General features: G+C 48.0%; 4 protein-coding genes across 4 annotated transcripts; 2 read left to right on the top strand and 2 right to left on the bottom strand.

Annotated features, from left to right (window-relative positions):
* Window positions 1–5: 5 nt before the first annotated feature.
* Window positions 6–1,484, top strand: F5147DRAFT_674459 (hepatocellular carcinoma-associated antigen 59-domain-containing protein). The gene is made up of 7 exons (XM_041435848.1): window positions 6–195; window positions 247–405; window positions 460–552; window positions 598–795; window positions 848–957; window positions 1,010–1,143; window positions 1,192–1,484. Exons 1-7 carry the CDS (start codon window positions 89–91, stop codon window positions 1,225–1,227), a joined length of 837 nt encoding a protein of 278 aa, XP_041297135.1. The 5' UTR covers window positions 6–88; the 3' UTR covers window positions 1,228–1,484.
* Window positions 1,358–3,654, bottom strand: F5147DRAFT_833921 (peptidase S8/S53 domain-containing protein; the record flags this gene model as incomplete). Its single annotated transcript, XM_041443891.1, has 10 exons — window positions 1,358–1,416; window positions 1,475–1,496; window positions 1,553–1,804; window positions 1,855–1,864; window positions 1,919–2,004; window positions 2,062–2,137; window positions 2,193–2,470; window positions 2,524–2,696; window positions 2,749–3,181; window positions 3,235–3,654. 10 exons carry the CDS (start codon window positions 3,652–3,654, stop codon window positions 1,358–1,360), a joined length of 1,809 nt encoding a protein of 602 aa, XP_041297134.1.
* Window positions 3,655–5,210: 1,556 nt separating this feature from the next.
* On the top strand, window positions 5,211–5,731 carry F5147DRAFT_649219 (uncharacterized protein; the record flags this gene model as incomplete). Its single annotated transcript, XM_041433326.1, has 3 exons — window positions 5,211–5,453; window positions 5,506–5,618; window positions 5,716–5,731. The coding sequence occupies 3 exons, from the start codon at window positions 5,211–5,213 to the stop codon at window positions 5,729–5,731; spliced, it is 372 nt and encodes a 123-aa protein (XP_041297133.1).
* Window positions 5,732–10,575: 4,844 nt separating this feature from the next.
* Window positions 10,576–10,782, bottom strand: F5147DRAFT_568920 (uncharacterized protein; the record flags this gene model as incomplete). The annotated part of the gene is made up of 1 exon (XM_041430924.1): window positions 10,576–10,782. The coding sequence occupies one exon, from the start codon at window positions 10,780–10,782 to the stop codon at window positions 10,576–10,578; it is 207 nt and encodes a 68-aa protein (XP_041297132.1).
* Between the last annotated feature and the right edge of the window lie 571 nt (window positions 10,783–11,353).

Genomic DNA, 11,353 nt, shown 5'->3' with positions numbered 1-11,353 from the left:
TCTTACTTAGATCTGCATGCACCGCATTCGAACGCCAGTCATGTGAATCAAGGTTGTAATAGCCAAATAAGATCTATTCCGAACATCCATGATCAAGAGACGCAACAGACCACAGCCCCGGGTACGAGAATCGTCGCCAGGCACAGAGCAACCTTCAGAGCTAGAGGAAGGCGAGGACGAAGACAAATCACTCCCGTACGTTATGACCCAAGAGCTAGTTCAATTCAGAGAATAAAACGCAGACAGCATCTCGGAGCTCATTGAGCTCAGGAAGCTCAGGAAGTCCAGACAAGGAATTGATGTTTCAAAACTATCGAAAGGCGATGCCAAGAAGAGGAAGCGCAAAACTGCAGAGGATGGACAAGAAGCCGAGGGCGGTCTGAGGCCTGGTGCGAGAGTGGATGAGTACGTGAACATGATACTCCAGTGTTTGTAGTTCCGCTCACTCTGAACACACAGCGAAGAAACCAGTACGGATGCGAAAGCAAGGCGAGCTGTTCGAACGAGCAACTTTACGCAGCAGACGAATGTTTTGGATGTCGACAAACACATGTGAGTGTGGTGTCTGTCTTAACTTATATTCTGACCTTGTTGTAGGATGGCATATATTGAAGAGAATCTGAAGATTCGCAGCCGCCCCTCAGACCCATCCGAATCCAAGCCTGGGGCAAATGCTCAAGACGAATTTTCTCTTTCCGAGCGGTGGAAAGGAGAAAAGAAAACTGCGGATGAGGGCAATGTTACTAACAGCATGGCTATGCTAACCGCCATTCCCGAGGTTGATCTCGGTATGGAGTAGGGTTTCCTCCATTCTAATCCATCTGATTTGGCTGACTTCGTGAGATAGCACACGATTGAAGAATATTGAAGAAACCGAGAAAGCGAAACGACAAGTTGCTGAAGTCCGCAAAGAACGCAAACGACCTAATGATGAGGAGCATCTCGTCGCAACTCGATGTTCGTTGTCTCTAGCTTGCTATTGTGAATTCACTATTGACGGACTGCTTAGTTTATCGGCCGCATCTCAAGCAGAAGTCTGACGCAGAAATTATGCGAGATGCCAAACTCGAAGCAATGGGTTTACCACCTCAAGAAGACAGAAGACCTCGCGGTGAACGTCCACAAATGGCGACCGATGAAGTGGTATGAAGACTGGTCTATTTGTCATAATCATTAACTCATATCTCTCAGGTCATGGAGCGCTTCAAGAAAAGAATGCGCAGGTGAACTACTATCTCTTTCCTGCGAATGATCTCCTGCTTTGTTTCCAGCGCTACCTGGTTGCCTCGAATCGCTCAGTACCTCTTGCTCGTTACGAATCGCGGAAAGATATACACCTTAAATCCCGTCTATTCCTCTACATGGCCAAGACCAAATCCTTCAACTTTCCAAAGTTGGGTGTACCGTATCCAGTGACTGCAATGATTATCAGCATATAAATATGTAACCTTGTTCGGCGCATTCATGAACTCACCAGGATCCCATCCAACCGCGGCCTGCGTACAGTTATCACATCAGTCGCTGAGGATCGTGAAACATGGATATAACTTACATTAAAGCCCTCAGTTTGACACCCTGGGTTGCGACCCTCGGTGATGTCATTCAATGCTGTGTATCCAACCGAATATAAGAAAGGGTTTAAGAATCCAAGAGCAGTCTTTCCGGCAGAAAGGCGTGCGTCGTTCAGCATGGAAACGAACGCAGTGAATGCAGGCGCAGCGCAGGATGTACCATCCAGTAGTGTCACCTGGCCTTGGTAAACCACCGAGAAGCTTGCTGCTTGTGATGACACGTCGGGGTATGCCTAAAGAAATATTTTTTACAAGACCTTCGCAAGTTGAAGGGTCAACTTACACGTCCAGTCCTGAAGATGAGGAGTTAATTGGATATATCCATTTGCCAGCTCGTGATGACTTACGAGTTATAGAGACCTTCGTAGGTGCCGGGAGCGAGCGTTGCCAAATATGCCGAGACAGCATCATCCTGGTATGAAGGACGAGGAAACTGGTGTGAACGAGCCCTATTGGTCAGGAGGTGTTACGGAAGGCAGAGGCCACGCACATAGTTACTAAATCCACCCCCAGAAAAGGACGCTGCAGTCTCGGGGATGTTGACAGTTCCACCAACAGCAGTCACACTTCAAGTAGCAATTGATTATTTTAGTTCAGTGCTCGTTCAGACAGGTCACTTACTATGGGCATGAAGCAGGGAACACAGGCAAGAACTTCGGGGTTTTAAGTTCATCATTGGAATAACACTGGTGCCCGAGAGGCTCATCAGCAATGGCAACGCCGTCACCCACGCCCCCGTCGCCAGACGAGAACATCACTGAGACACCACGAGCACCGAGTGCTGCCATGCCATTGCAAATACGAGTCGCGTAAGACTGCGGCACGCTTTGCTCATCGTCACCATAACTTGTAGAAATCGATTGAGGAATTTTAACCTGCGAAAGGACATATTCAAGCCACTGATTATCTGGATTGTCAACATTGAGTTTTAACCGCAATCGCTTAAACGCACGTATGAGTAGGGCTCGTTTGTATCACTCGCTGTCAATAAATCAGAGTCAAAAGGAGGCTCCCCTCTAGTGGAGTAGAACGTTCCGGGCGTGGGCCAAGTAAGCCCAAAACTGAACTGAGTGTCAAGGTTGGCCTCGAGGCCTGCTGCTTCATAGCTCTGGTTGTTCTTGCCACCTACGAAGCACAACAATAAGGCATCGCCGACAGTAACTCGATCTCGACATACCATGAACGGACAAAGAGGTGTAATTTGAGCCATAAGCAGATGGGTTCTGAACCTGGTAGAATTGCTGAAGATCCACGTCATTGGTAGACTCGTTGAGATAACCAGTGATACCAAGAGCATTGTCGTTAGTGGCAGACGTTTTATAATCCACCGCGTTATATAACTGTCGTAAGCACGAAACGGTGATTGTGTTGTTGCACCTCGCATCAACCTGGTTGCCTGCAGGCCCTGTGATCGTTGAACCAGATAGACTGGAATCCGCAGGCTGCACATGATTAGTCCAGTGCAGCGTGCTTTTGAACGCCTTGAAACGAGCAAACATAGTAGTGGGCTGAATGAGATCGACGTGATCGTGCAAGATCTCAGGGAGGCTGTAGCTCATCGTCCGGATGATGCTCTCTCCAGTCTGAGCGTGCTTGTAAACATGATAATCCTAGGTATCTAGCCATCAATGCAGATATTCACAAATGACATCCACTTGCTTACAGTAGTCAGCATCACCTCAGCGAGACCGACAGGGACACGGATAGTAACCCAATCCTTTGCAGGTGATTGGATGACATCTTCTTCCGCTAAACCGTGCAAGGCAAGCCATTTCCTGACGACGGCAAGAGTCTCAGGGTGGGGAGCCATGAGTGCTTCGGTCTCCTGCTTCGACAAGTGCGCCCCATAACGTGCGTGGCTTGGGTCGCTAACTTCCCGAAGGTGTTGCTCGAGTTCCGGAAACTTGGGCTGAGGCAGAGCGATCTTGAGCTCAAGCATGTGATGCTTTGGTGCAGGAGCATGCTTGTACCACCCACTAGGTGGACCATGGATACTCTCTTTCACCTTTTGCTGGTAACCCCAGAAAGGCATCGCACTAGCCAGGGCAGCCGCGAAGGGGAGACTAAGCAGAGCGAGTCTCATCGTCAGCATGCAACAATTGGGGAGGGTTTCAACGCCTACGAGTCAGTCAGAGCTCGCATCGTTAATTTATATCGAGAACAAAACTTCGAATAACGTCAGGCAATCTGTTTACTAAATTGGCTCTGCACTTAAAACGTTATTAGATCTCGTTGATGCAATAGGTGTTCTAGTACTTACTGTAGTTGATTACTTCACGACAAATGACCAAAGCCAAATGCATCAGGCGTCAAAATCGCTGGAGTGATGTGGGTCATACGGTGAGTGTGAGCACGTACACTAACAAAACCATCATAATCTGCCCTTGCATACTATTTGTATGTAGAATATGCAGGTAGGATGCACGTTATTATTAAAGTCTACTCATCAGGAATTCCGTATGTGCCACACGCACCGTAATGGGTAGGTAGTCTCATTGCAAATTCTAATACCGGCAATTCTAGATGTATGGGCCCTTCTTTCCTTCTGATTGGAACCTCCCATGGTCTGTAACGCGCCGATCGTGGTAGCTGCAGTCTTGATCAATGCCACCTCATGACACATCCTTGTAATTCGCAACGTTGATGCCGCTGCACTAAACCCCAGTCTGAATATTGTGCAAGTCTTCTAACGGAGATTTGACAGACTCACAATCTGTCTCCTCCAGCACGTTTATACCTATTCTTACTATAATGGATTTACAGAATCCACTGCAACGCAAGGCACTGTGTTGCAGGCCTCCATATCTCGAACTGCTCTCAAAATTACCACACTCTAGGCCCATTCCACGTAGACCATGGGGCCAAAATTTAGGGCCGTCTGCCTCCTGCTTCGAGTGAAAAGTTGAGTATCCAATGAGTGAAGTTTGCAGTCCAAAGAGGTGTCTATTACAGGTAGAAGTCAGTTGGTGACGGTAGACAGGAGTTGCCGTGCAAAGCCGAGCGGAGTTAAGACCGGCATCAAATTCTCAGAAAGTCTACTACGTGTCCACGGGAGTTCGCGCATTTTTCGCAAAACGGTTATTACTCCACATTGCACAAACAAACAAAATTAATTCTTTGACAGTTTGATAGTGTGACATCAAAAGTACAACGTCTGCTAGTTTCTTCTTCGAAAATCGACGTGTTGAGTCCAGCAGAGAGTTACTGTGCAGAAAAGTGCATTTTCCCTAAAGTTCGTGCACTTCGTCACACTATGTCACACGTCTGCCGCAATGCCTTTTCACGCTCCGCATAGTCCGCACCGTTTGAGTGTTATGAAGTTATGTATGGTGTAAAGCATTTCGGCATTGCGGAGTTTTGATTACACATAGTGTTGTGCAAAGCCTGGCCTGAAGCCCTAGGCTGAGAGCATGTTCGGATAGAAATATTTGCATGAAGTTTTGAAATATTGATCACGCAAATTCGTCGGCATTGTCCCGAAAGTTCGTCGGAGCTTAAACCTTCCTTGTCTCCTACTGTACATACTAATCGATGGAGATCTCTTGCTCCTCCTCCTCCTTTGATATCCACCAGCGCAATAGACTGATCGCTGGTGTCATCGCGATCACTGCGATCTGTACTCAATATACCAATCTTATCATGGCTCAACCTGAGGCCCATGAAATCCCTACAAGGCGCACACCTGCGCACTGGAGAAACAAAGAAATCACCGCACTTGTTAATCATATGTACGATAACCGTGCAAGTGGTGATACCTCCGGCAACTTCAAGCCACAGGTGTATACTTCTGCACTAACAGTCATCAACGATGATCCCGACCTTCAACCATTGCGGATCGGTCCAGCAAAGACCGTCAAGATGGTGAAGAGCAAGTGGGCATCAGTGCGTCCATCCAACTCTGTCCTTCACTCACTTTACTGATTCAATATTTCAGCTCAAGTCTATTCATCACGCTATCGATAAATACCGCAACCAGACCGGTACACACTGGGACGGTGCCAATGGAGCTGGGATCCATGGCCCTGCAGCGTCCGCTGTGTGGGATTCGTATGTTGCGCTCAGTGTACGTCAGCCCCTTTTATTTTTCAAATAAAAGCTAACATTTTTTAGTCCAATTCTCACATGCGTTCATTCCGCAACACAGGCTGGCCTTACTTTGAGAAAATGCAGGAAATAATTCCCTTGGGTGGCGCTAGAGGGCGCCATGCCTTCCACCCAGGTGTTATGGGTCCTCCACCAGTACCAGACGCTGATGAGGATGAGCCTGGCCTTGCTCAGGCTCCAGCCCTCTCTTCTGCCAGTCCTTCCACCACTGCCAATCATTCATCTGTCACCGGCCCTTCATTCACCACCGGTCCTCGCTCTAACACCGGTGGTCTCTCTACCGCTACCAGCTCTGCTGGTGCCAAGCGCCCTTATGAGGGCACCAATGTGGATTCTGTTGAGACCACTTCGTTCGCGTCGACCCATGATTCGGCTCAGCCGGTCTCCACCACCTTGGTGTCCGCCCCCCCCTCAAAGAAAGCACGTTCGCACGTCTCTCAGAAGATGACCAATGCGGCCAAGATGAGCAGTGCAACACAGGCCGCCAAGATCACGCCTGCTGCTGCCGTGATGGGACTGCAGGGCACTGTCAACCGTCTGACAGATATCTTTGAAAAATTCATTGTTAGTTCCATGAATAATGGTACCCTTCCGCCTCCGCCTCCGCCTCCACCTGTGCCTAAGCCTGAGGACAGCATGGACTTGGTGACATGCGCGGCACACCTACTGCAAACTGAGGATGCTGACATGCCTGCTGACCAGCGTGCTGTCTTGATAATGGTCCTTGGTGAGAAGAACAACGAGAGATTCCTGAAGTTCTATGTGTCCCTCACGGACAAAGCAATCAGGCGTCCGTTTATTGAGAAGCTCATCACAGATGCAATGGCGGGCTGAAAATATATCATGTACCTTGTTCTTTACCGCTTGCTTTCGTTTCAATGTATGTACAATACTACATGTTCACAACTGTCGCAATGCATCAATGTTTGTCTGATTTTGGAGGCTACAAAGTGGTACTCGAAGTGTGAATTATTCCGAAGCAAAACTGTCCTGATCCTCATCCTCATCAAAAGCGTCCTCGAGGTCCTCATCCCCCTCATCAAGATCTATCCCTTCGAAAGTACGTTCTAACAAGATGCGCTGATAGTCATTCCACATCGCAGATGCAATGCGATCACGCATCGCAGATCCTTGACGAAACTCAAGTTCGTTATCTTCTTCGATAGCCGCAATATCGTCTTCTTCAGCATTTCCACCAGAATATCCACCCTGCCAGTCTTCGTCGTCATCTTCATCGTCGGCTTCGTTGGTGGGGATGTTTGTGGGATCATGCACGCGGATGAAGTTGTGAACGGCGCACAATGCGGCGGGAATTCGCGCTTGCAACTCCATGGCATATGCAGGCGGCAACAGCAAGATCCGAAAACGACGCTTCAAAACACCAAAGATGCGCTCGATGACGTTTCTTGCTGATGCGTGTCGCAAATTAAATAGTTCTTCTTTATTAGCAGGCCTGTAGGGAAGATGAGTTCCAAATTGAGCTTGATTCAAGTAAAAGGACCTACCTGGTGTTTGCGCGTCCCCATTCAGCTAGGTGATAGCGCACACCTCGGTATGGCACAAGTAAGCCGGGACGGAGTGGATAACCCGCATCTGCAAGAAAATACTTGCGTGGGGGAACTTTGAAGTCGTTCAGACACGCATCTTCATAAACACGAGCGTCCGTTGCAGAGCCTTCCCAGCCGGTGAGCGCGTAGGTAAATTTGAGATCGAAATCACACGCAAAAAGGCAATTTTGAGATAGGAACCCCTTCCGATTACGATACACAGCACGGTCAGTAGCCCTGGGGGTCACCTGAATATGGCTCCCATCTATTGCACCAATGGCACCTTTAAAAAAAGGCCACCACTTAGGGTTTCTGCGGACTTCGCGAGGGACGGACCCATCAGGAAACTGGACGTATGTTGAATAGAATGGTTCGGAGGAGAAAGAAACGAGGATCTTGCGAAAGTACCTATGCACTAGAGTCAGATATCCACTGCATCCTAGATAAAAATAAATGTACTTAGATATTGTTTCGTTTGAGTGTTGGAATCTCTCCCCGACATGTCTGACTGATAGGCTGGTCACCGAAGCGTACAGAAAGATAGCGAGTTGTTCCTCGAGGGAGATGAATTTGGAATCTGAGTGGCCCATAGCGCGAAGCTGAGTGATAAGCTCCACAAAGGCAGAGGCATGCATGCCAAGTTCACAGCGGATGCGCTCTGGGTGACCAGTTAGTAATTCAATAACCCAGTCCTGCCCAGAGAGGGCCGAGGTGTGATATGGTTGTCGGTCCTTGGGATATATGGTCTGCAATGTACCATGTGTTGCAGCGACTACTATACTGATAACAAGTCCTATACATTTAACAAGACGATCCCGAACCTCCGGTTGAGGATTGGAAACGAGCAAGGCGAGCCGTTGACGATCCATTTCGAATTGATCTTCTTGAGCATCCATGACGAGGAGATATATGATATGTGATATACCTTTGAATATCAATTGATAACAGCTGCTTATTTAATTAAAGCTCCGACGAACTTTCGGCACAATGCTGACGAATTTGCGTGATCAATATTTCAAAACTTCATGCAAATATTTCTATCCGAACATGCTCTGAGCCAAGCCAGGCCCTGTTGGGCTGGGCTGAGCCGGGCTTTGGAGTAGGGTCTATGAGGGCTTTTGTATTGAATATATAGACTCAGTTGACTATACAAGCAACTGAATTGTTAGATATACCTATTGAATATATAGACTGAATGAGAGTATTAGTTAGATAGATAGACCATTAATGAAAGTGTCTCACCTCAGTTGACTATACAAGCAACTGAGGTGTGTTGAGTACGAAGACCGAGAATAAACGAATGTGATTATGTAAGTAGATAAGTCACGTGTGACAATAACCATCATCGTCGTTTGTACTAACTTCCAACACTCCCTTTCAAACGACGACTCGAAGACCAAGCTCATATGCGAAGTGCTTTGCCTTGACGCTCAGAAGGGCTTTCGTTAGCGTGTCGGCGACCATGTTCTCCATTGGACAGTATAGGAGTTGAATGGAGCCATCCTCAACACAGAAACAAATGTAATGGTAACGGATATCGATGTGTTTGGTGCGTGCGTGATAGCTTCCGTCCTTCGTGAGTGCGATCACTGACTGATTGTCACTATACAGTGTTGTAGGGTGTTGTAATGGCCGGAAGACCTCTCCGATGAAACAATGGAGCCATTGGGTCTCCTTGGCTGTGTGAGTGGCCGCCACAAACTCTGATTCTGCCGTTGACAGTGTCACCAACTCCTGCTTCCTTGAGCCCCACAGTACTGCACCTCCATCCACCAAGAATGCGAATCCGGTTATTGCACGCCTATGTTCTTGGCTTGTGCCATCAGCATCAGTGTAGCCCACTAGCCCTGCTCCACTAGTGCCAAATGTAAGTCCCAACTTCCTTGTTCCCAGCAAATAATGATAGACTCGTTTCACTCCCTCCCAGTGTGTCCATCCGGGCTTGTCTGCGAACTGCGCGAGTGTCAATACAGCGAACACTATATCTGGGCACATTCCAACAGCCAGATACATCAAGGATCCAAGTGCCGAACAAAATGGGACTCTCTTCAACTCAGCAATTTGCATTGTTGTCGTAGGGGATTGGTCCTTTGTGTATTGGATGCTTGGGTCCATGGGCACTGCTGCAGGCTTGGCGTCAATGAAGTTGTACTTCATGATGATGGCGCTGACGAATGATTCCTGTGATAACGAAATGGTGCGTGCTTTGCGATTCCTTGTTACTTTCATCCCTAACAACCAGCTGATAGGTCCTAGGTCCGTTATCCTGAACTGTGATGCAATTTCGGACTTGAACTCTTTGATTAGCTCTTTCGAGCTGCCAGTTATCGTGCAGTCATCGATGTGCGCTGCAAGGATGAGTATGTCTTAACCTATGTGTGCTGTGAACACTCCCCAGTCACTTTCCATCCGAGTGAATCCTAACATGGTGAGTTCTCCACATAGGCGTTTGTACCATTTCAATGCGCCTTGCTTAGATCCATACAGCGCGACTTGAAGCTTCGCGACTTCGTCTTTTCTTCCTAAGTCCACTCCTGGTGGCAACTCCATATAGATCTCTTCATTGGCGTCTAGCTTGCCGTTCAAGAACACGCTGTGGAAGTCGAATACATCAATGTCCCAGTCCTGGCATGCTGCGATGGCAAGGATTAGTCTCAATGATGCGAGACGAGCAACGGGTGAGTAAGTCTCATAGTAGTCCACCCCATACACTTGGGTGAAGCCTCGCGCCACCAATTGGGTTTTGTACTTATTGATTTCTCCTTCAGTGTTCCTTTTTATCTTGAAGACCCACTTGCAGCTGATGACGTTCTTGTTCTTGGGTCGTTTGACGATGTCCCAGGTATGTGCTTCGTTGAGACTCTTTATTTCCGCACTAACAGCTTCTTTCCACTTCGTCCAATCAGATCGCATCTTCGCATCTTCTATGGTGCATGGTTCCAGTCCTTCAGCCTCGCTCATTCCTGCGAACATCGCATAAGCGGTAGGTTCTTCATCAAATCCTGGTTACTTCCTAACCCTTCTCCATAGGCTCCCATGCTTTCACCACCTTGCTCTCCCTCTTTCTCTACTTCCTGCATTCCTCTTGGAATAACTGGGTTGCCTCCTCTACCATCATGGGTACCTTCACCACTGCGCAACATGCGCATGTAGGGAGACTCTGTCCGCTGGCGAGTGGATTGTCTTGGACCAGTTGGTGGCTGTTCAAAGTTTGGGCCGAGTGAGTCATTCTGGGGTTCTTGGTCTACTGGTGGGTTTGCGTCCTGATGATTGGGCATTTGCTGATTGGTTTTTGTAGTTTCGCTCTCCCTCTCAATCAGTGAATGTGGTGTTAGTGCTGGACCTTCCTCGGTTCATCTGTCAAATGAGACGTTGCGTTCGACGGCGATATTCCGGTGATCCTCGAAATAGACTCTATGCACCCCACTTTCCACATCAAAGCCTATCCACCGACCCATGTGTGCTCGCATATCTAGCTTGGAACCGGTTGGGTCATGTACCCATACCTTGGTCCCCCAGACTGGTAGGTCCCCTAAGTGCGGTTTCTTCCCTGTTAACATCTCATATGGTGTCTTTCCTTCCAGCGAGCGTGTGGCGGTGCGATTCTTCACATAAACGGCGTGCTTGATGGCTTCTCCCCACAGGTTCTTTGGTAGACCGCTTGCATGTAGCACTGCGCGGACGCGTTCTAGTAGCATCTGATTCAACCTTTCGGCAACTCCATTGTGCTGTGGGGTGTTGTGGGTGGTGAGTTTTCGAACTGTTTCATGTGATCGAAGGTGTTGAGTGAATTTGTCACTCAGATACTCTCCACTGTGGTGTCTTACTAGGATGTGATTGGCAATAAAATCACCAGTTCTCACTATCCTCCATGGTCAACGGTTCAGACAAATACCAATGGTTGATAACGTGGTCGTTTGTGGGAGGAGGCGTAAATAGCTGGGTCAATCTAAACAACTTCTAATGACTTTAGGTGGGTTGAGATAGTGATCGTTAACTGGCTTGATGCAGTGCTTAGGTACTTGAAGGTTGATAGTTCATTAACTGGCTTGATGCAGTGCTTAGAATGCTAAAGATAAGGATTGTAAATGGTGTAGCCAAATCAATAACTGGCTTGATGCAGTACTACGA

The sequence above is a fragment of the Suillus discolor genome (genome assembly GCF_016758755.1).
Source record: "Suillus discolor strain FC423 chromosome Unknown F5147scaffold_7, whole genome shotgun sequence".
Taxonomy (NCBI): Eukaryota; Fungi; Basidiomycota; class Agaricomycetes; order Boletales; family Suillaceae; genus Suillus; species Suillus discolor.
The sequence above is the reverse complement of the archived record's forward strand: the minus strand, read 5'-3'. Positions and strand labels throughout refer to the sequence as shown.